This window comes from Apaloderma vittatum, unplaced genomic scaffold (genome assembly GCF_000703405.1).
Source record: "Apaloderma vittatum isolate BGI_N311 unplaced genomic scaffold, ASM70340v1 scaffold4849, whole genome shotgun sequence".
In the NCBI taxonomy this organism is placed as follows: Eukaryota; Metazoa; Chordata; class Aves; order Trogoniformes; family Trogonidae; genus Apaloderma; species Apaloderma vittatum.
In genome coordinates, this window is record NW_009733392.1 from 4,008 (window position 1) to 29,286 (window position 25,279).

The window sequence follows — 25,279 nt, forward strand, 5'->3', positions numbered from 1 at the left end:
CTGAGAACCCAAAAAAAGTGAGGCAAACAGAGTGGCTCACCATGATATTTCAGTTAACGCAACTAGCACAGCGTCATACAAACACTACATGTCAAAGGTAGCAAGTCTGGTTCTCACAGCCATTATTTGCCTGCTGTAACTTCAAAATTGTCCTTTCTTTTCTGAAACTCCTGCAAGTCCAGTGTCTCATAACTTCTGAATAAAATGGAGTGCTCACAACAAAGTCTTTTTAAAGACAAGACAATTTCATCTGAATGCAAATACTCCATTATATAAGTTCATGTCCACCAAGAGAGACAGAACACAACTCGAAAGTTAAAAAGAGTGCTGTAACACGTGTATCAGAAACTGAAGAAGGGTGGTGGATGTAACTAATTATAGATATTCCTGATTGTTGAAACATTAGCTTATCACCTTAAGCATTCCCCCAAAATAGATTATAAATCACAGTTGCACTTGGAGGGTTATCAAGACACTATGTTTGCAAATGGCAGAAATGCTCATGGACTAATTGACCAATAAGAAATCTTCCTCATGAGGCAACAGTCTTACACAAAAAAATTCTTGGGCACTGAGTCAATAAACTGACAAAATGGTTTTTTTCCCAGTTGCTTGAAAACTGTATAAAATGTGTTGGTGGTGTCAGTCTTGAAGCTAGATACCCGCAGCAAAATGATGCTCTGTTTCAAAATCACAATTTTGATATCAAAAGTCAGGGTGGTATTTCTAGAGGACTTTTACCTTCTAGTCATGAATGTTTTTAGGAAATGTAGCTAAATTTGCCCTGGTGAAACGGCTTCGATTTCTGTTTATCTCTCACTGTCTAAGAAGTCACGGGCAGAATATCTGCAGGAATAGAACTATCTTTTTAAGTTCTCTTGATTGACAAGCAGGACCAATGTGCAGCTGGCAAAGCTTGAACTACATCTGTTTGCTTATTTTTTGTGTACTTGCATAGCTAAGAAGTGTCATTCAGTGAATAATATCAGCCTACCATTAAAATGTTTTGTAGGATGAATCATAATTGATTGCTTTCATATTTGTCACTTGGCATGTGAAAAGTGCATTAGCTCTCCTCCGTGTGAAAACATTGTTAAATCACACATCTTCCCCAATATCCTATACCGTATATAATTTTTTATACTCCCAGTATGTCTTGAACTCATATTCTCGTCTTGCACATTTGTATTATCTTTTTGAAAGTCATCTTGAGCTATTTGGCTTGGAATGTGTTGATATTAATGGGATCAATCTTCAGAAAAATAAGTGAAAATGGAGAAAGAGAGGAATTCTCTCATCACCTTGTCCTTTGTTATTTACTGACGGCACAGGCATCTTAAGTCATGTACAAACATGGCCCTGCCTACACACCCTGATTTACTGAGCACGGCAGTAGGATAAACAGTAGTGGAATGCAGCACAAACCTATTTCACACCTGATTTAAATTGATTTTTTTTTCATCAATGTTTCATTGAAAGGGTGATATATATTATTCTTCCAGTTCTTCTGTGAATAAGGCTTTCCTTATTTACCACCAAATACCTGCTGTCCTCCTCCAGGTTCATTGCGAGCCACGAGTCTTAAGGGCTGTGTTATTAACTGCTTTGCAGATTTGTTGCCAGGTACCACTGGGGCACACGAACAAGTTAGATTTTGATGAGTTTTAGATTGCTTTTGATGCTGGGATTAAACTAAAGGTTCTTTACTGCAGTGTCAGGCGAAGAAAAGGCAAAAGCTTTGTTAGCTCCTCGTGCTTTAACAGGATATGACACAGTCTTAGCATTTGCTGGGAGAGGCAGGAGAAGATAAGTCTTGCTTAGGAAGGAAAGAATGTCTGCCCTGCAGCCATAGAAACATTTCTCCGTTCCTCTTCACCACCTGCTGAAATGATTGATATTTGCCTGAAGGATTTGCAATTATTTGTTGTATTTTTGTTTAACAGCACAAGCGTACTTTGCCAGGAAGAGGAACACTCCTTCCCCAGCAGTACATCTGTTCATATAGGGGAAGATTATGTTATATTCTTGCATGATAGAAGCATGTTCAGGAACATATCTACATCAGATTGATAAGGAGCCATTCTCAAGGTTATGGAAAATCAAATCCTAAGACATTTCTACTCTGATTGAATGCCTAAAATAGCATTAAACTAATTAAGTTTAGTTATCATTGAATAATAATTATGCTGCATCAAATGGCAGAGAGTCAGTAGAGAATTAGCTTTTTACTTTCTTTGGTTAAACTTCCTGTGTATAGGAAATGAAGTCACCTTGAAGGGAAGGGAATTCATGGCTACTGTGGAGATACAAAACCTCTGGAACATATATACACCAGGTAGGTCCAAGTACTCTGGAAGAGATAATAATTGGAAGAAAGAAGTCGTTGTGGTTTAGGTGTGCTGCCATAAGTACCTGTTAAGAACCTACAACAGACGCAGATGCGACTTAAGAATATACTTAATACCTGCCCAGCGTGGGAAAATAGAAGTTGAATTCTGATGGCTTTTATTTAAAGAGACAGAAATAAAGTTGTAAAAGATGAGGATTTTATTTACTTTTATAATCGATTTTCATTCTTCCTTAACTTCCACGGACTGTGACAATTATTCATGTGTGTGACTTGGCACACTCAAACATAGAGAACATGATACCGGTCACAGTGATTCTATGGCTGCTTCAAAGCAAGATAAATCAGGCTATGCCTGTAGATGCTTACAATTTAAAGGTCTCCTGGTTATTAAAATGAGATCAATAATTTTGAAGCAAGCAGTGTTTGAAAAATGGTTGTGCTGAGCCTCAAATCAATGGCTATAAAATATAATACTGAACATTTCAACACAAAAAGGGAGTGTCTACTGAAAAAACTTGTTCATCAAGAATGAAATGGATCCTCAGGCTGAGCTCCACTGACTTCAGCACAACTACAACAAATTACAGAATGTATCTCTAAACAGGAAAATTAGTTATTTGAGTTTATAATGTATAAACATTCAACAAAGAAATCTGAAAAGATAAAATAGCAACTTTACAGAAGTCTCACAGAGATACATTTAGATAGTTGTCATACATATCAAAACTTTAGTAAACATCGGATACTAATCAAACATTAACTTACCTTAATTTCACTGGTTAAAGATCGCTCTCACGTACAATTAAGGATTAATTTTCTGCCTCTCTGCCAATCCAGCAATTCATGGAATGTGCTGCTTCCACTAGATTTGAATTTTATAGGAGCTAAAACTAAGCAAGCATAGTGAATTCATTTTGTAAATGTTTACAAACCTCTGTAGCGAATGTAAATGAGACCAAAATATTAAAAAAAAAAGATATGTTAATTGCTAGTGAGTTAATAAGAATAGGCATGACATATTCTGTGGAAATAATGTAAAGGACAGTATCAAATGAATAATGCTGGTTTTGCAGTCACTTAGTGTATTTTCTGAATTCAAGCTCTTTGACATTTTAGTCTTCCCCCACTCTCCCTTGAAAATCAGGTTTAATTACGTCTAGTAAGTATCTTGTCATTTCCTTTTTAAAAATTTCTACTGTGTATCAGAATATTTAAAGTTTGTTTTTAAATTAATTTGCACTAATTATGAAAGAAGTGATTCACTCTGTCTTCAAGCTCAATTTGAAGATACGAACTGATGCAACTAACCCAACTACTTGGAAAATTTAAGATGACTAAACCCAGCATTTCTATTCAATGAGAATTCTGCCATTTCAGAGTTTCTTTTCATTTCAGATCAGTTAAAATTAGTAGAAATTACTTACTTATAGTTAAAAAATGTTTAAGGATTCTATATATTTCTTCCTAGCCAGGTGATAAATTTTTCGTAGCATCACTACTGCGCTGTAGTGATCTGTTAGCTCATCTAAGAATAGGTAGGTCTTCCAATCTGGGGACTTAAATTTTTCCATACTGGTAGATGGAGATTGGCATGATAGAGATCTACATCCCTCTCAAAATCCAGTCCCCAGGCTCTCTTAGATACTGCAGGCTCTTTGACACTTCAGTACAGTACTTTTTCTTCCTTTCTCTAAACTGTTTTAACTCAAACGTGATCCATCCATTAATACTTAATGCTACTTCACTATCTTTATTTTTCTCTCCTAAATTTCCTAAATGATGCATGTACTTCTGTCCTGACATTCAGCCGTAACTGCTAATCCTCCGCAGGTCTCCTTACTACACATTCTGACTCAGTTGTTCTGGATCCCCTGTTTTGTCGTACCAATGTAACAGCTTCATACTGGCCACCGCCAGAGCCTAGTTTTTAGGCAGTACTTTCCCACTCTGTGTTAGCCAGCAAGTGCTCTTGTCAGTATTAGCACTTTTTTTTCTCTCACCCTCTGATACTTCTTTCTCACTGCATTATAGTCATGGAGATTAAATGAGCTTTTCCCAGCCTTGTTCCCTGCTTTTAAATTTAAGCTCTTGTCAATCAAATCAGCCTTGATCTCAGTGCAGAACTCAAACTATTTGGTGTACAATCCTCTTCCAAGAATCCTTCCCAGTGGCAGACCAATGCTCAGCCTTCCTATAGGACAATAGATTGGTCTTCATTGTCTAGTTGCATCTGTCCTCTAAATCTTTAAAGACCAGAAGAATCCTATTCCATTTTTATTGGTATTTTTATGAACCCATTTAACTGGGTTGTCATTTCGGACAACTTTTCCATATCTTCCTACTGGCAGACAATTATTTCTGCAGCTGGAGCAATTTTTCCATATTCATTCATGAGTCTTGACCTGCTGGAGCAAAAGTGTGCAAGAGTCAGAAAGACTATCTTCTATGTGATTTAGCTTAGCCAGGTAAATAAAATTATTCTAATATCTTAAGTATATCACTAACACACACACACAAAAAAGCAGTTTAAGTGTCAAAACCAGGAAGGTCAAAGCCCAGCTGGAGGTGAGACAGCTGAGGAGCACTGGTGGGAACAAGACAGACTCTGTGGGAATGCTAATTGGAAAAGCCAGTTCAAGGAAAATGCTCTTCGGCACATGGAGGCCTCTAGTGACAGCAGCTGTCAGTGAAAAAACTGATTAATTCAGTGACTTTTTTCTGCACATTTTCCTAGCCAAAGCTAAACCCCAGACCCCTGCCTATATAAGCATAGTCCAGAGAGGAGTTGGGCAGCCAGAAAAGGAGGAGCAACAGGCCACAGAAACTGGATGTGATCAGATCCATTGGGCTGGATAGGACTGGCCCTAAGCTACTGGAAGACCTGGTGGGCCTGAGTGTGAGTCCATTGTCAATCTTCATCTTTAAAAAAGGCAAGAAGGAGGATTTGGTAAACTACGTGCCAGCCAGCCTCACCTCAGTCAGAAGATCAAGGAGCGTGTAATGAGCAGCAGTCAGGCCAGGGAGGCAAACCATGGTTGACCTGCCTGATGGCCTGCTGTGATAAAAGGGCTGGCTCCGTGGGCAAGGGCAGAGTGGTGGGTGTAATACACCTCTATCTGAATATGGCTTTTGACACCACCTTCCCCTCTGAAAACAGCAGAAGCGTGGACTGGACAAACAGACGGTTCAGAATAATTGAAAACTGGTTGTCAGGGTAGCAGTCAATCACTCAGCATTTTGCTTGTAATCAGCAAAGCACTCTGGAGTCAGTGCTGGCATCCATATCCAATGCCTTCATTCACAACCTGACGCTAATGCAGAGCTTGTCTGGGGTGCATCTGCAGACAACAGTAAGTTGGAAGGACCCTGAAAAACTTAAGGATTGGGCAGAGACCTCATGATCCTTGTAAGAAGTATGAAGTTCTGCACCTGGGACAGCTGGAATAAACCCATGTACAGGGGTGCAGTCTGGGAAGTGGCTGGCTAGGTCATACTCCTGTGAGTTGAATGTGAACCCGTGCCATGCTTTTCTGAAAGAAAATACGTATCAGGTTACATTAAAAGTGTGTCACAGCACATCGGGGGAAATTTGCTGGTAATCTCTGCTTGGTATCAGTGAAGCTGTACCTGACTGAAATAGTGTTTAGTTTTGGACACTTCTCATCAAGAGAGACATGGCAAAATTGAAGAGAGTTCAGTGGAAGGCTAATAAGGAAGCTGTGGAGGAGAGGCTGAAGGAGCTGGACTTAGTCTGGCAAAAAGGAAGCTAAGAAGTAACATAACATCAGCCTACAACTGTTTGAAGAATGATTAAAATCAACAGAACCAAACTCTTCTTCCTGCTGCCAGCTGGTCTAACAGCGCAATTGCCGCAGTTTACAACTTGGGAGGTTCAGGCTGGGCATCAGAAAACAAAATCAGCCAGAGGGTAGCTAGGCACTAGAACAGGTTTTCCAGAGAGGCAAAAGAATCTCTGTCACTGGGTCTTTTCAAGACTCAGGCATAATCCAGTGCTGATCTGATCCAACTAAAAGGCAACCTTCAGAGGTGCCTTCCGACCAACATTTTTATGATTTTGCAGCAGGTCTTCATAACATCTTATTAATAAAGCCCTATTATTAAAATAATGTATTTATTAACTTGTTTGGTTTAATGAGTGGTGGTAGAAGACTGTCACCTAGCCTGTTTGAAGAGAGAAGATTCAACAGATGGGAAACGCCTTGGTGAGTTGCACAACTGGGACAACACCTCTCATCAGCCCACTTTATGGAGTTAGAACTATAGCAACACACTTCGGGTAAGGAAAGGCATTCAAGTCATGCTTCTGCTCCACATCTATCTTTCCCTTGCCCTGGCATCCATTCATCTGTCAAACTTGGTTTTATTCCTCTATCACATTAAAATCTGAATCTAGACTCAGTTCCTCCTTCTGCCTCTTGTCTGAAACAAAGAGGACCTAAATAAGTAGTTAGTCTTTCTCTGACCTTCTGTTATCAGAGAATTATCTAACTTCTTTAATCTGTGGAAAGTGCTTTGATATAAATAGATGTGTTCTGCTGTGAACCGTATCAATTCCATAACGCCTCAGCCCGGTAGTTTCTCACATGCATGATACAGAAGAAAAAAAGTGTCTCTTTCTCAGCTGTGTTGAATTTTTTCCCTCCATCAGGAAATGTTGAACGTCATGGTTCTCTTCTAAGTCTAGGGACTGTCATTGCCTTTATCAGTTAGGATTCAGCTGCATGTGAAAGACAATCATCCTGAACAAAATATAAATTTCCCAGGTTTTTCCATATGGCTTGACATGATGGAGCAGAGCAAGTTGTAACAGTCCATTTGATGCTTAAATCTCAATAGAATGATAATTTTGAAATCATGTTTCTGTCCTCAGGACAACAGAGTTATACAGAGTCCTCTGAAGTAGAGGAATTTGAAGCATGTGGACCTATGAACAAATTCTGCTCCTACTTCTTTGGCCTTCTCTGCTGGCTGCAGACTTTTGTTCTAGCAATACTGGATGGTACAGGGGAAAATGCTATCAAAAGGGGCTGAGTCAGACAGACCTGCATACTTTGGATCTAAAAAGTGGGCTTTTGTGATACTTGCAGGAGGCAAGTTGCCGTGCATAAAAGAGTCCACATGATTTCTATAATCCTAGGCAAATTACAAGAGTCACCACCAAGAGAACATTACCATATTCAGGGAAATAGTAATCTGCCGGTCTCCTGTTTAGAGGTGTGGAATTTTTGTTTCCTTTTTTTTTTCCTTTACAGAAAAAAGACCCAAACCCTCAGAGGGTGTATATCTATATATATATCTATATCTATCTCTATCTCTATCTCTCTATATATATCTCCATGTTCTCTACACATCTGTAGATGTGCAGACATTCTTTCTCATACTGAGGATTTTACCTTGGGTCCAGTATTCTGAGTTTCAGTGGAGAGATGGTAGGACATACTGTATCTAAAGGAGAGGAGCAGAGAAGCTCTGCTTGGAAAGACCAGAACCAGAAGTTACCTGATGAGATGCACCTAAAAGTGCTGAAAAATCAGATGTTTTGGTTTACAATGTATAAACCTGCAACAAAACAATCTTAAATCTGTGCTTTTTAAATAACATACCTTTACTGAAGTTTCACAGAGATGTATTTAGATAGTTGTACATTTCAAAATTTGACTAAACAAGGAGGTTCCTGGGGACTGGAAAAAAGCAAATGACACTGCTCTCCTCAAGAAGGGCAAAACATAGCCTGATCTAGTTGAGAGGCATCCCTGCCCATGACAGGGAGGTTGGATTAGATGATCTCTAAGGTCCCTTCCAGCCTAGGCCATTCTATGATTCTGTGAAAAAGGAGGATCCAAGAATCTACAGAGCAGGCAGCCTCACCTCAGCCTCCAGGAAGGTGATGTTGCAAATGATTTCCAAAGAGATCAAACATTAAGAAGGTGTTGGGGAGTAGTCAGCATTGATTAACAAAGCAGAGATCATGCCTCCCCTGTATGATGAGATGTTACAAGTGGATTGGTGGAGGAAGGGAGAGCAGTGGATGCTATTTATGTTGAGCAAGGCTTTCAAAGACTATCTTCCCTAACATCCTCACAGAAAAACTGATGAAATACGAACTAGTGGGGCGGATCGAAAACTAACTGAACTGGCAGAATCAAACGGTTGTGATCAGTGGCACGCAGGCAGGCTGGAGGCCAGTCACTAGTGGTGTACCCTAGGAGTTAATACTCCTCAACATCTTCATTAATGACCTGGATGATGGGACAGAGTGCACCCTCAGCAAGTTTGCAGATGACACACAACTGGGAGGAGTAGGTGAAAGACCAGATGAGTGCGTGGCAATTCAAAGGGACCTCAACAGGCTGGAGAAATGGGTCAACAGAATCCTTATGAAGTTTAAGAAAGGGAAATGTAAAGTCCTGCATCTGGGGAGAAAAAGTGAAGTAACTGAGGATGTATTGAAGCACCATATCTGACCTCCTTTTTTTTTTTGATGCAGGTCTGATTGCACTGAAGATAAAAGCTAGTCTAAAAAAAACCCTTCAAAATCTTCTGAATTTTTTATGCAATAGCTTATAATTGTATTTTTTCATTTCATGCCACTTCTGTGATGAGACAGTCACTCAGTTACCTTCTTTAACAGGGGAGTGAGTCAGGATTTCTCAGATTATTGGAGTGCAAATCAAATCTTGCGATTCAGATTGAATGCTCCAGTGGCTCAGTAGTGGACAAAAAATTCACACCCCAAATGCTTGTTTCAGAGTGCAGTGGAGAACAGTGTGGTGTGGAGACTGCATCTGAAATACTGTGTCCATTTTGGGGCTCCCAGCATAAGAAAAATGAGTGAACCCGGCAGATGACTAACAGGACTGCAGAAGGGACTGGAGCACATGATACTGAGGAGAGGCTCAGAGATCTAAGTTTGGAGGGATCTTACTTAGGAAAAAATGATGAGGGGAAGGACATCTTACTCCTGTCTGCAGCTACATAATTGGGGTGGAGGTGAAGAGAAGAGGGAGCCAGACTCGTGGCTGCACACTCTGAATGAACAAGAGGCAATGGACACAACTTGGAACAGAAGATTCCAATGAGGTGCAGGGAGGTTATTTCTGGAACAGCGTTTCCCCAAGAGGCTGTGGAATCTCTATTCCAAAGTGCTCAACAAGCGACAAGACAAAAGCCATGAGCGAGTGGCTTACTCTCATTTTTAGTGAAACAATCCCTACACTGCTACACATTTCCAACACCTTTGAGAAACTGGTGTCCTATTTTGAGAAGGGGTTTATGCTCGCTCGCCAATACTCTCGTAACAGCAGTGATCCAAAGACACATTACTGGGTTGCAAGTGGTATAAGCTGCCAGTAAAAGGATGGAGCTGACAGCTACAGTAGGACACAGGGTGCCCATTACTTCCAACCCTGTCACTTAAATGGAGCACAGTAAGACTGGACAACCACACCGATGGGGGCATCTTTAGAGATGTTTTCAGCTAACAGGGCTGGCAGAATCATATAACATCTTTATGAATACTAAAATCAATTGATGCACCCATACTTTTCCAAAGTGACTAGTGTCGTTTAGGTGCAAAGAACCAAATGTTCCATTAAAATTTTGTAAGCTGCACTTTCCCCCAAAATAAAACACTGCAGGTCCTTCTGGTTAGGCTAACAGCTGCAAAAGTCTAAACACTACCTCTCCAGAGCTTAAGAAACTATTTACTAAATCTAGAGGAAACCTAACCCTACACACAGTAATAACTGATCTGTGGCTTTTTCCTCTTCATTTCTGTTCAGGCTCCTACACTGCAGTCAATTAGCAGCAGAGAACTGTGGAGTCAGATCACCATTCTGAAGATCCATCTCTGTGTATTCCATCACAACCTGCACAATTACGTAGCACTGGCTGTTCCTGCCATTTTAATCAAAATTTGGATTTAGTTGCATATTATTATTTGCTCAAGATACAAGTTGTTGCAAGACTTCCTCTGGCCAGCCATGTGCTCCACTGGTTGACAATTAACACCTCAGGCCTATTCCAGAGCAATTTGACAAGGCAAGTTGGCACAGTCGCTCTCTATCGATTCAGAAGGCAGCAAAGGCTTCCACACCTTTTCAGGGTCTTGGGCTTCTCGGTGAGTCTCCAGGACAACAGGTTTAACCACTGCAGCTTCTGTATGCATCTCCCATTTCAGCGATGAGCAGGGGAGATACTTCCACTGGGTCAGGCAGCAAAAGACTAAAATTCTTCTGAGAAACCTCATTAATGCATCTTTCCCCACCCCCTACTACTGTCTACTACCATTAGTTTTAAAGCCTTGTAAGTCAGAAGCTGTTTCCTCAAGCATTTTGCAGCACTTGGCTTTCCTCTCTAAGCGCAGAGACTGAACACAGTAACTGCAGAGAGCCCTGTCACTGTCGTGAGGATTGTCACAAAGCTGAACCCTCACAGACAGCAGGTACCACTGGTGATGGAACAGCTCACGCAGGTCTGGGTGTCCCCCGGGAATCCTCCAGTATATCTGCTGCTCTTCGCTGTTCCCATCTGTAGTAAATACAGTGGTATCCATCATGGGTTGCTGCCAGTGACAGACTCACACCACAGCGACATTTACATACTTCGATCAGCTTGCTCTTTTGGAAGAAGACAACCTACTTCAAAAACTGTAAAAAAGTTAAATCTTAAGGATTTCCATTGCTGGCAATAGTTATTACAGACACTAAACACCTCGCAGGCTGTGAAACGCAGCAATGGAAACTTCTAGGGAGAAGTTGAGGCAATCTGCTTGCTCTCACCTGCCAAGGTCAGTTTGGTTTTTTGCTTGTCTGCTCCCTCCAGAGGCCAAGCCCGCAAAGGCATTCTGCTGATGATGTCTCTCAACTGGGAAAAAAATTCATTACCCATAAAGAAGAGTTGGGCTGATTAAGGAATATAGATGCTAGTGATCACAGAAAAGACTCCTACACCACCACAGCCCAGAGACACAAACACGAGGTTACTCACTGTTACAAAAGGGAAGAACAAGCACCTTGAAAATACAGTAAGAGTACTTCAAGAGAATTTACTCTCAGGCAAGTTATGCAGTAATAGGCTCCTCAACCGTTACCAAGTCTCTTTGAATTTCTAACTCAGTTTTCCTTTCTTGACCTGACAGCCTGGGTATAAATAAAACTGCTGTGCAAGTGTCCTCTCTATCTACACACATATTGGAAAAAAACCCATGAAGATAACTCAGAGGACAGACAACAGTCTCGCATTTATATTTTTATGTATTTTTGTCCCACTAAGCATCTAAAGGAAAGTCTAAAAATGTCATTGGTGTAGTTCAAACATCTGGATCTCAAGTGTGGCCCAGAAGCAAACAAGCACTTGAAAGGAGAAACAATTCTTTAGGTGCTTCTAGTAGTGCCCTGCTGCTGGTACCTACTACCTAGATGGAACTACTACATGAAGGAAGGTGTTATTTTCACCTCACATTTATATTTGGTTGAGACTGTATTTTATAATCACAAAATTGATCTTTGGCCTTAAATTTGATGGGCAAAATGTAGCACATGCAACCTGAATTAATGAACAGGAACTCTGACTCATGCTTGCTGTGATAAAAAGATAAAGGCATCCTTCCTGCTCACCTCTTCTTCCTTCTTCTCCAAAGGGAAGGGTAGAAACAGCCTGAGAAACACATTCTGAAGGTTCATTGTTTTGTATCATGACAAGAAAGTGCTGCCGACAGCTACCTTCACAGAAGCAAGCAACAGGCCTCCAAGTTTAAAGGGGCAAATAAAAGTGCATTCGGACTACTCCCAAGATTATTTCAGGTACAACTTCCCACACAGCTTCCAAAAGGCTGCAATTAACTTTCAGGTCCTCACTCCTACGAAGTGGTCAGACTTCCTACAGGATAGCATAATGCCCACAGGTGAAAACCTAGGCTTGAGTCCTCAAGTGAGCCTTATCATACAGGTAGTCAAGTCCCATAATATTCACATTCAGTAACAGTGAATAATTACGGCTTAAATTGGAGCTAGCTCAACAGCAGGAACAGGCAACGCCCCAACTCACCTGAAAACAGGACTTACCTTCTCACTGGAGGGCCCCAGGGAGCAGCAGTCTCAGCCTTAGTTCAGGACCTTGGCACACTGTGACTCCTCTCCATTCATCACCAAGAAGCTGGTCAGGAGCATAGCCAGGTCCCGACCCAGCAAACTGTCACCATCAGTCATCAGCTCGTTTTTGTTCATGGCCATCACTCAGATCTTACGAGGCAATCATTGTGCCAGCCTAACCTTTACCAGGTTGTATTACAGTTCACTAATTTAAGAGTGTGTGTGCGCATGTGCGTGTGTGTATATATATATAAAAATTGTACTATGCATATGTGTGACAACATGTGCGTGTGTGTGTATACATATAAAAATTGTACTATGCATATGTGTGACATGTGGCACAATATATGTGCATGGCACTAGCAGATAGCACCACATATATGTGTACTTGCACATACAGAGCCTGTCATATGATATAACCTACCTGTAGTAACAAGTAAATGGCACAGAGCTCAACAATCCCGAGCTACTGGTTCCTCCCCCTGTTGCATAAGGAGTGGTTTTTTGTTGGTTTTTAACCATATACATTTTTTTCAGTTAGTGTGTCTGGACTACACCTGCTAAGGATAAATGCCAGAAAAGCATTAGGGCTGCCCAATCAAACGCACAGCTGCCCCCATTATGAATTGAAGAGACAAATAAGATCTGGAACAGTGAATAAAAATCATGTTTCAACATTGTAATCACAGAGAAGACCTCTGAGTGCAAGACATCTTAGAGAACACAAAGTTTACACTTTAGTCGCAGGGAATTTATTTCCAAATCCCTACTTTCAATTTTACACTACAGGTAGAAAGCCAGCAGCAGTTCCCAAAGTTCAAAATGAATTATTAAAAATCTATCTACAGAATACTCTTAGAGATGGAGCACCTTTCACGCATGGTTTTACAGCCAGCAATATTGCAACCCCCTACCCAGTAGCCGCTGCTCTATGACTGCTCTTTGCGTAGAGACGCTGAAAAGAGCCGTCTGCGCGAGCTGCTCCCCGCTGAAAAGAGAAGCAAGAGGGGACAATATAAAGCTGCCGAGATTGGGCTACGAAAGGAACTTTAGCAGTGAAACAAGATGAAGTGTATTCAAGGAAGGCAGCATAGCCTAGCGTGCTGGCAGAAACCAGATGGTGTTGAGCAGGAGCCTTATTAAGAAATTAATAGTTGAAAAGGCAATTTCCTTAAAAATTCTGTAGAGGTTAGGCCGAGCCAGACATAAGCCTGGGAGCAGTAGATATTGGAAGGAACCTCGGGGCAACCGTTAACCACTTGTGCCAGGAAGAGAGTTTTGTCTCTGTCCCACAGCTGAAGTCTCTGTTACACCGCAGAGCTCCGGCACATGAGGTAAGCCCAACTGACCAATCTTCAGTGAATGCTTAGTGTAATTTTATCATTAACCTTCCTGCTGGCACAACTGAAAGTAATGGACACCTGCACTTGGACCTCAAGATGAGTTTTGAGAGCTTTTAACCATTTTCAGGGCTGCTCGTAGTCTGCTTAGTACGTTGAGGAAACCAATGAGCTGGGGAATGGTTTATAAACCTTACCCTGAAACATTACAGCATTTACGTTGCTTCATAATTGAACCTTACAGGCATACAAAGATAGTAAACTCAATATACTTTAAGATTAGTGCAGTAAGAATGCCGTATTGGTAGTATCTTTTCTCAATATTTAGCAAGTTTTTTACAACAAATGCTTAAAACTTAAAACCCATTTGGCAACATTACTTAACACTAAGAAAACATTATCCCTAGAATAAGATACCAGATCCACGTAAGGAAAATAGACATGATAATCAAAGAAAAAAGTAAAAGAGAAGACATCTTCACAAAATCTCTGGAAGTTCAAATCTAGCACCACACTCCTCCTTAAAAATCACATAAAGCAGAGGCCACTCTGTATTTAAAGCCATTTTGTTTTTATCTATTGGGGTAGTCACTTTACATCATACCAAAAAGACTGTATAACGAATACAAGTGTCAAGAACCAGATTTTTATGGCACAGAATTTTTCCATTAACCTGCTTTCAGAGTTGTTAAATACAGAATTGAAGACAAAGAAACTAAGGCTACCACAAAATATCTGCATGATGATGTTAGTCTTTATTCAGCTTCTTAACTGACTCCTCCAGGCTGAATGCGGAGAAGAATCTTTCCATTAGCTTGTTTCAGCAGTTTATTCTGGATGAAAAGATTCTTTTCCTATGTTTGACACAAATTTATTTTCGCATTTACGCTGTTATTCAAAGTTCACATAAGCTTCAACGTTGTACCTTACAATGTATGGAATTTAAGATTAAAATAAAACTCTACTCTTAACATAACCTTTTCTATAATGTAAAAATATTCTACATGTTTAACATACCAAGAATGTTAAGCATTCGCTTTGGGGGGAAACACTAGTTCATGTAATTTTCGGTACAAACCCAACTGTTAATGTGTTGTATTAAGGTGTTCCTGTGAAGCCGGGTGCCACCCAGCGCTCATCTTCTGCACCTACAGCTCGACTGCTGCGCTGACCCCGCAGAAGAGCTACGCATACAAGAAAGACAGTTTTCAACAACGGCAAATTTGAGATGCTGCTTACTTTTTATTTTGACTTCTCCTCTATCCCTCCGCTGTGGCAAATTTACATCTTTGAAAGAATGAGTGTCTTTAATTATCAAAATCAGTATAAAAATAGCAGCACGCTACTAGACGCGAAAAGCAGACTCAATCACGCATTGTGAATTTAAATGCAGATTTCTGCCTTCCTTTTTATACATTATCAAAATCTTTTTCAGGTTAACATCAAGGCAAGGGGTATTAAGGACAGACACTGCATAGTGTGATCTGATACTAATCTGAACTGGGTATTTGTATATAATCAAAATCCATAATTACAGGGTAAACAGTTTTATTTCAAAATACAAGTTTAACTGGAATTGTAGTGATGAAAGCGGAAGAGGGAAAAACACAGTCTTTTACAGCCCATGTCACTGTATCTCACTTACATCCAGAGGTAAAAGCTCTAATTGGTGATGAGAAAATATTTGTGTCATTCCATTGAACCTCTGTGATAATCCAGCATTATCCATTTCTAAAGAAATATAAATACTTTAAAACAAACATTGAAAATAAATCCTTTTGATGTAACAAACTACACTCTTTACCGAGAATTTTCAGTCTTCTTAAAAGAAAGGGACTTCACCCAAAAAATAATCGAAATATCAATGTAGAACAATCCTTGGAGGAAAAAAGTCGGAATGTAAACCTCTGTTCCAAATTAGATCTGAAAAGCAAAAACACAACACCGTGTATTTAATTCACAGGCATTTTTTCACCAAGCAACTGTCTTTAAACTATTTTTATGCTTCAACAGGAGACTTCCTCAACTCGGTCCAGCACAGATCTCGCCTCAGCTCCTACCCCATTTTCTTAACATGTGAACAATTCCTCTCCTCCTACCTCCCCGCCACCGCTGTGACAATACTACGGTTACGCAGGTGAGCAGTTTGGTTAATATAATTATGCATAAATAGTACAGACATCAAACTAGCCCGGGATTCTCAAAAACAAAAACAAACCTGGGTTTAAGGGCAGCTTCCCTACGTAGTGAGTACCCAAATTAATTTGCTGTCAGAATGAATGTTTTTTTTCTGACATAACAACGAAGGAAAGGTTCCACCGAGTCCTTGGAAGCCTCACTCCATTCTAGGTACACTAGGATGATCCTCAGAAAGGCTTTCACATTTTATACCTTTATGTCTTTTTCTTTTTTAAAACATGGTATTATTAATATATTGCATAACTGACAGAAGCTTCAAACCCATCACAGCTGCTCACTTGAATACATTATCCTGCAAAAAGATTCACTAGTTTGCAAATTTTATTATTTGAATAGTCCTACAGCTACTTACTGCTCTGACATCTTACAACAACTTCAGTATTCAAAGCATGCAGTACTAGAGCGTTTCTAGCTTCAGTAAGCTAAACCTCTGGTACATGGAACCCCTGACAGGCCCAAAGTGCAATTTTCAAAAGCCGGAAAGAAAATTCATTAAGATTTTGGTATTTCTAAAATATTTGATCTATTGCACCACATATCGAGAACCTCAAAAAAGCCCAAATAATGTATGAATTTAAAGAGAATTAGTCATGTTACCAACTCTGGGAGAGGACTAAAAAGATGAAGAATTAAACCATAATAATACACTTAAGAACACTCTATCCAATTAAGTTAACTCACTGGCTCAGCAAGTTACTACTTATCCTCTCAGCCAGTTGACCCTGCACATGTTCATCTCTCAGCTGGAAAACAAAGTGCATCATCTCAGAACAGCAGATTCTACTTCTGCAAATTACTATATAATTTGAATTATAACAATTTTACTAGTAAAATTTCAGAGTGTGCATGGTCAGTTACTATGGCTAAGTAATAAACTGTAACACAACTGATTGTGACAATCTGCAAATTCAGGATTACAGTTAACATTAGTAACTACTACAACAGAGCTTTTTATGATTTTTATCATAATGGAGACTTTATGTCTTCGTTGTTTTTTTTAAAACCACAAATCCCTCAACTATTTCTGTAGTTGTTATTATTATCCTGGCTTGTATCAGAAACAGTGCGGACAGCAGGACTAGGGAAGGGATTGACCCCTTGTACTTGGCACTGGCAAGGCCGCAGCTTGAGTACCGTGTTCAGTTCTGGGCCCCTTAGTACAAGAAGGACACTGAGGTGCTGGAGCGGGTCCAGAGAAGGGCAGCGCAGCTGGTGAAGGGTCTGGAGAACAAGTCTTATGAGCACTGGCTGAGGGAGCTGGGGTTGTTCAGCCTGGAGAAGAGGGTGCTGAGGGAGACCTTATTGCTCTCTATCAACTACCTGAAAAGAGGCTGTAGCGAGGTGGGGGTTGGTCTCTTCTCCCAAGTAACAAGTGAAATCGTAGAATCATTCAGGTTGGAAAAGTCCCTTGGGGTCATCGAGTCCAACCACTAACCCTATTCTACAAAGCTCACCCCTAAACCATATCCCCCAACACCACATCTAAATGACCTCTAAACACATCCAGGGATGGTGACTCAACCATCTCCCTGGGCAGCCTGTCCCAATGTCTGACTACTCTTCCTGTGAAAAAAATTTTTGTAGTTTGAAGCCATTAAAATGACGCAATGAAATGGCCTCAAGTTGCTCCAGGGGAGGTTTATATTGGATATTAAGAAAAAATTATTTACTGAAAGAGTTGTCCAGCATTGGAACAGGCTGTCCAGGGAAGTGGTGGAGTCACCATGCCTGGAGTTATTTAAAAGATGTGTAGATGTGGTGCTCAGGGCCTTGCTACGTTAATTGTTGGACTCAGTAATCTTCAAGGTCTTTTCCAACCTAAACAATTCCATGATTCTATGATTAGATAGTGAGGTTGTTAAAAACTACAGAAAAAAATCCAAAACCTACTGCACCAGCAGTTTATGGCTCTCCCTGTCTTGACTGAGCTGGCCACAGCTGCCCTACACGGCGCAGGAGCTGATGCACCAGTCTTTGTGCCTGCTCCATCTTACTGTCCTAACTGTGCAGGAGACACAAAGAAATCCTACCAGTCAGTTAAACCCTTCTGCATCATCTTCTTTGCTTTCCACCACAAGCTCGCTGTAAGGAGCTTACACCTCACAGAGCAGTACTCAGGGCTACATTCAGTACCTTCAGCGTGAACACACTCAGCTGCATCCACGTACGCTGTCGTCGACTTGTGTAACTGCAACTCCTCACACACATACATGAACACATCGAATCATAGAACTGTCAGGGTTAGAAGGGACCTTAAAGATCATCTAGTTCCAACCCCCTGCCATGGGCAGGGACATCCCCCACTAGATCAGGCTGCTCAGAGCCCCATCCAGCCTGGCCTTGAAAACTTCCAGGGATGGGGCTTCCACCCCCTCTCTGGGCAACCTGTGCCAGTGTCTCACCACCCTCATAGTGAAGGGCTTCTTCCTAACATCTGATCTAAACCAATCCACCTCTGGCTTCAATCCATTCCCCCTAGTCCTATCACTATCTGACATCCCAAAAAGCCCCTCACCAGCTTTCCTGTAGGCTCCCTTAAGACACATGCATTCATTTGAATGGATGCTGCTAGGTAACTTTAGGTCTTTTGGATGCAATGACTCCCATTTTCTTTTAGGCATATTAAGACCACCACTCTCCAGGTATGTTTAGCGGTGTGACAACAAGCATAATATTGGCTTAGAGGTCAATTGGAAGACTGCAGGACAGAAGAGTGAACAGAAAGCTGGCATGCATACAGCCACACCACTTTTTGAAGCAGTTCCGGAGAAGGTGACTGAACATTCAAAACACTGGTGTACTATTTTACCTGCTCTAAACCAAGGAAAAACAGCTTACTGCCAAACATGAGAGGTTCAAGCATATGACACAAAATATGTATTTACTACTTACATCATCAATATCTTCATCATCATCTCCAATATCATCAAACTGGATTTCATCATCATCTCCAGGACCAAATGTGTCTGTTTCATTGATTTTAGCTAAAAAAAGGAATTTAGGGAAGTTAATGAGTGCACTCACACCAAGGCAAGATATGTTTAATATTCTTATCCAGTATGGATTTCCAATTTGAAGTAAAAAGATTCTTACCATGTTCTGGAAGCTCCCCATATGCTTTCAGACTTCTGGCTTCATCTGCATTGTACTTTAGAATAACATCAGCCTTGTTATCCTAAACAAGAATTTATGAGAATTTATTAGTCATCGACAAAGAAGAAAAACTTCATTATTAACCTCAGCAGACTAGTAACACCTGTATTATTTATAGAAGAATAACACCTGTATTCTTTATAAAAAAGTATCTTGTTACTCCTTCCTCTCCAGCTCCTTTAAATGTGAAGTAAAATATATTAATTTGTAGGATATCTTAATTTCTTTTGTGTGGCCACTTAATTTTCCTCTATTCTAAGTAATCTGAGAAGTTCTTTGTCATGCTTTTGGAATTAATATTTCTTCAGAGAACAGTGGTCATTGAGAAAGTGTCAAAACTTCGTAGTTTTAAGTAGCTTAATATACACAGTAAAATACTGTATCATACAACTCTAATGTACCCCTTCAGAAGAATTTATAATCAAACAATTGACGTGGCAACAATAACATTCCTGAAATAGTATTTATCCAATGAAAAGTTGACAATTGTTTTCCAGTAACCTCTACATTAGGTAAAATTACACTACTCCAACATTGGAAACTTAAGTAGAATCAACTGGCCTCTTAAGATAGAAGCCTAAATATCAAGGCTCCACAATTCTGACTACTTAAATTCTGATTATCACAGAATCAAAGAATGGTTTGGGTTCAAAGGGACTTAAAGGTCATTTAGTTCCAACCCCCCTGCCATGGGCAGGGACACCTCCCACTAGACCAGGTTGCTCAAAGCCCCATCCAGCCTGGCCTTGGACACTACCAGGGAGGCAGCATCCACAGCTTCTCTGGAAAACCTGTTCCAGTTTCTCATTACCCTCGCAGTAAAGAATTTCTTTCTAATATCTAATGTAAATCTACCATCTCATAGTTTGAGACCATTACTTCTCATCCTATCATTACACTCCTTGATAAACAGTCCCTCCTCTTCTTTCCTGTAGGCCCCTTCAGGTACTGGGAGGCCGCTATAAGGTCTCCCTGGAGCTTTCTCTGCTCCATGCTGAACAACCCCAACTCTCTCAGTCTGTCCTTGTTGAGAGGGCTGGAGCACCTCTCCTACATTTTTGTGGGCCCTCCTCTGGACCTGTTCCAACAGGTCCACGTATCAGGCTCCAGAGCTGGACACAGCACTGCAGGTAGGGTCTCACCAGAGCAGAAGAGGAGAATCACCTGCCTTGACCTGCTGGCCACGCTTCTCTTGATGCAGTCCAGGATCCAGCTGGCTTTCTGGGCTATGAGCACACACTGCCAGCTCCTATTTAGTTTTTCATCCACCAACACCCCCAAGTCCTCTGCAGGGCTGCTCTCAATTCACTCATCACTCAGCCTGTGTTTGTGCTTGGGATTGCCCCAGCCAAGGTGCAGGACCTTGTACTTGGCCTTGTTGAACTTCATGAGGTTGGCACAGGCCCAGCTCTCAAGCCTGTCAAGGTCCCTCTGCATGGCCCCCTTCCCTCCAGTGTGCTGACCGCACCACACAGCTTGGTGTTGCCAGCAAACTTGCGAAAGCTGCACTTGACCCCACTGTCCATGTCACAAAAAAAGATGTCAAACAGCACTGGTCCCAGCATGGACCCCCAAGAAACATCACTCATCACTGGTTCTACTTGTAGCTGCTGACCCCAACTCTTTCAGTGCGACCATCCAGACAATTCCTTATCCAATGAGTGGTCCATCTGTCAAATTCACATCTCTCCAATTTAGAGACAAAGACGTTGTGCAGGACAGTGTCAAATGCTTTGCACAGGTCTGTTATTTGTCACAATAAAATGTCTGGGGTTTGGCTCAATCTCCCTTATATCAAATATCAAACAGTTACATCTTGGGGAAAAAAAAAAAAGGTTAGGTGTGATGCCCATAAGCAACTTTGCTCACAAAGTCTCAGAGTGCAATTTAGAGAAACAAGTGGAACAAGGATTTGTCATCTACACATGACAATCCTCCTGTAACACAAGGAAACTAAAAGTCACGATGTAGCATAACTAAATACAAATTCAAAGGTAGTTAGATGGGAATTTCCTCATGATATCTGACACAATTTAAATCAAATAAAGCTGTAAGATATTCTTCAATGTCAAATTACTCTGAATTTTTACCTGGTAGTCTCTTAAGCCAACCAATATAATATCAGATGTATTTATCCAAACCTAAAAGAGAAAATAGGTGTTATATTGCCCGAATTCCACTTCTGTTGCATAACACAGAGTCAAACATCACGTATAGGTGTAAACTGGAAATACCCAATTTCATATTTTAAACAGAAAAACCAAGGTCAGAAATGCTGATATTATTTCACATGTTACAGAGCTATCACTAAGGTAAATCAAACTTCATTGAAGGGCTTCTAGCCAAGAAGGTGGTTATTAAGTCATAACTTCTGAGAAAACAGAAATAATGCATCAAGCCACCACTGTGTGAACTGAGCTCCTCAAGGGCAAAGCTGAAAGAAAAAAGGGGTGATGGACAAGCACAGAGAATGAATGGAGCTGCTTCTAGTAACTCACTGTGCTCACCAGTCAAACCAATACCAGACGCCTGCAAGACAGGACATGCTAATTTAAACGCACAAGACAGTTCTATCCCTTATCAGCTTGAATTTTTAAAAATTAAATATATTTCAGTCAAGATTTCCTTTCTTTTAGATGTCTACCTGTGTACGTTCCCCACTACGTTCAACAGTTTATGGCAGTGACCTGCAGGCAGCGAGCGGGGCTTGCACTGACACCAGGACACGTGCATTCACTGCTCTCCAAAACCAGACGGGTAGAACAATCCAGAATGAACAAGGTGAACATTTGTTTTTATTGGGAACAGACTATCTGAGAGGACCTCCTCCCTACCTTATACCAGCAGAAGACAGGAAGTTGTAACACCTGACAAAGGCAAGAGGGGACACCATCCATAGATGGGTACGTTAAGAATGCTAACACGTACACCTGACTTCCCTGAAGGTACAAACTTTTGCAGATCAGCTCTGCATGAAAGTATTCTGGGAACTGATCGAGCGGACAATGAAATGACAGCATTTGAGCTGCCTGCGGGAAATTATAAAGAAACCTTCACAAACCAATCTTATTGAACTATTCTCAGATAAGTCATCTGGCGAGAAGGTAACTATTTGGTTCCTCCCCAGATCAAGCTAAGTGGGGTATCGAACCCTGATTCTTACTGGTTTTGGGAAATAGTACACAAAAAAAGTGGCTCTGGACAACTCTCTTAAACCTTTACTTTCCTGTGCTGGGTGTCAATCTTCATGTTAATAGAAGCTCTCCTACTAAGCTAAGTACTGATTTAGACTCAGACATAACACGCTGATTCTCCAAATAGTTATCAAATTCCCCATCTACAATTAGGGACCTTTTTAATAGACCATATGCATGTAAGTTTCTAGAATATGAAAATATTCACTGAAATACACACATCCAAAGGCAGTTCTATAAGCTTCTCTCAAAGGCCAAAGACTGTATTTTTGTGCTGGCAATACAAACAGAAGAACACGCCAGAAATACTAACTTTTGTAACAAGCTACATATGTAAATTTTTACAATCACAAATCATGCATAATGCCATGGCGCTCTACTGCAATGCTTCAGAATTACCTTTTTTCTTAGTTTCCCTCTAATATGACATAACCTCTTCACACCATCAAAACATAATGCCTCCAGTCTTCCATTGCCTAACATCTTGATCACCTGGGCATATTCTGAAAGAGATGGTAACATAAAGCAAAACTTCTAAACAAATATAGCTTCATGAAACAAGCAATAACTTTCGCCACTGTAACCAAAATTTGCTGTAATGTTTTATGAACCAAGAACAGCTGAGAGGAGCTTTGAACAGCCACACAGGCTGCTGAATGCATCACAGTTTTCATATCATTGTTGATGTTAACATTTTCAAACACTGCTCATTCTTGCTTGTATCGATGCTTTTGTTCCCTCTAAAATGCTCACTACAGATAATTTTTACAGCTATCAAGTCACACTCAGGAGTTCAAAAGTTTGTGACAGCGTTATAGCACCTGTTCTAACAGATAAAATCTTGTGCTATTGTTGAGGGAAGAGGAGAAAGCAGCACATCCTGGACACCCCACTGATACCCTGAATCCCTTCTGCAGAGTCTCTGTGGAAAAAAAGAATACTGTTCTTGAAAGCACATGTTCTGGCGTTCTCAGAAAATGCACAAAAGGCAAGCTTTGGCAGAAAACTAAGAAGCTTCTCTCCCAACATCCACCCTCAATCTCTCACCTTGTATTTAGTCTCCTTCCCTCATCGAATTCTAGAAATCACTGCTCAAGTACTTCACAGGGATACTAGTAAAGTTTGCAGCATAATGTATTACCACTTAACTAAAAAGAATAAAACTTGTAAGAATTATAACATTATCTGACTGACCATTTTTGCCCAGAAAAGAAAAATAACCTCAATTAGCCAGAGCAGCATTTTGAGGTTCTAAACTATTTTCTTAGCACAAGTTAGATAGTCCAGCCAGCCACATGAGACTATTAATAACGAAGAACAAGGTTTCATTAAGTAGAATTTTCTTGGGAGTTGAAAAGGATTTCAAGTTTTACAGATGCATCAAAACCAACTCCTTTTTTGCTAACAGCTGTGACAGAATATGAGGGAGCTCTAAAAAATTAGTTCAGTGGTCGCTTCTTGTACAGTGATTTAAGTCAGCACTTTTGTTGTATTTCTAAAAAACCCAACTGTTTAACTGGTCAGTAATTGGGTACTTGCACATGTGTGAGCAACTGCAAGAGCATGACACACAAGACAGGGCAAGCCAAAGGGGAGGTGAGCTCACTGCCACCAAATGGCAGGAGAGAGGGGAAACCTAGTCATTACCCTCCAGGTGAACACTCCTGTGGCTTATTTTACCTGACAACATCCAGGTAAGGACCTTACTTGTTGCTCCTGTTTTAGTAGTTGTTAAAATGTCCCAGCCCAGGAGCCAATCCAACCAAATCAACAAGTGACAGCGGAAGAACAGTGAGGTGTACTGTTCTGCCAGGTTAGTGACTAGGAAGAGCTCACCAGCGTATCCAAGGAATGTTACAGTTGCCCATAAAACAGAAAATAGGATGGTGAATCCAAGAGACAATGAACTACTGGCAACGTGGAGCTAAGCTAGCTGCTTAGAGACCCTCACCCTGAGCTACACAAGGGATTTCTCAGGAATGTTTACATAACTACTGTATTACAGCATCACAACAAGGTGGAGGAGAGGCAAGCTTCATTCTTAAGTGAACCTATTTAAAACTTCCCTTTTCCTAATGTCTTCCTCCTACACTCAGTATGTCATTTATAATTCAAATAAAACCCCAATAAGAATACCTCTCTTTATTCCACAATAACTTTGTGTTTCTCAGACGTTCAGATCTTTCCTTTGCGCATCAACTTCCAAGGTACAGTAGTTACAGTATCTGACTGAAAACAATGGCAACGCCATACTATGGTTAAAAACTCACCTTGCCCATCCTCTTTGAACACCAATTCTCTTTTTTCTGACTCGTTCTCATTCTTACCTCGTCGCCTATTTTTACCTCCTTTGCCTAAATTAAAAGAGGGGGGAAAAGAGTGTGTGTTATAATCTCTGAATGTAGTAAATAAAATAATCAGACTTACAGGAACTTCTGTGGTTCCAGATTTAGATTTTTTTTGCTTAACATTTTTAGTAACATAGTAAGTAAAACATATGAGTCCCCGACTACTTAAGATGTCCTAGTTGTTATGGAGTGACAGTAGCCTCCAACAAAGATATGCACGAGATCGCCATTTTCACTTTTCGTGACTGCTGCTACCAAATACCTCAAAAATAATGGTGGGAGAACCTGACGAACACAACCACCAAAGAGCAGAAGAATAACCCGAGAGGTTACTGTAGCGCTGAAATCCCCCCCGCCAAAAAAAAAAACAGGGAAAGCCTACACTGCAAGCGAAGTCGCCCTTTTTAAAAGGCACACACGTGGCAACAGGGTTAAATGCTCTTCATGAAGACGCAGAAGAGCAGCTCACACTTCACCCCCTCGCCTTGTTAAAAAGCTACAGCTCCCTCCCTCTCACTTTTTCCTGCTTTTCTTTAGGCAGCGGGGGGAGAAGCAGCGAGCACACGGAGGGGCACGCACGTCC

At 40.8% G+C, this 25,279-nt stretch overlaps 1 protein-coding gene across 1 annotated transcript; it reads right to left on the minus strand.

The window, feature by feature from the left end:
* Positions 1 to 14,354: 14,354 nt before the first annotated feature.
* On the minus strand, positions 14,355 to 24,703 carry LOC104278776 (eukaryotic translation initiation factor 1A, Y-chromosomal). The gene is made up of 6 exons (XM_009875861.1): positions 24,619 to 24,703; positions 22,748 to 22,851; positions 21,245 to 21,295; positions 19,095 to 19,176; positions 18,894 to 18,985; positions 14,355 to 15,725 (listed from the first exon to the last, which is right to left on the minus strand). Exons 2-6 carry the CDS (start codon positions 22,829 to 22,831, stop codon positions 15,720 to 15,722), a joined length of 315 nt encoding a protein of 104 aa, XP_009874163.1. The 5' UTR covers positions 22,832 to 22,851; positions 24,619 to 24,703; the 3' UTR covers positions 14,355 to 15,719.
* Between the last annotated feature and the right edge of the window lie 576 nt (positions 24,704 to 25,279).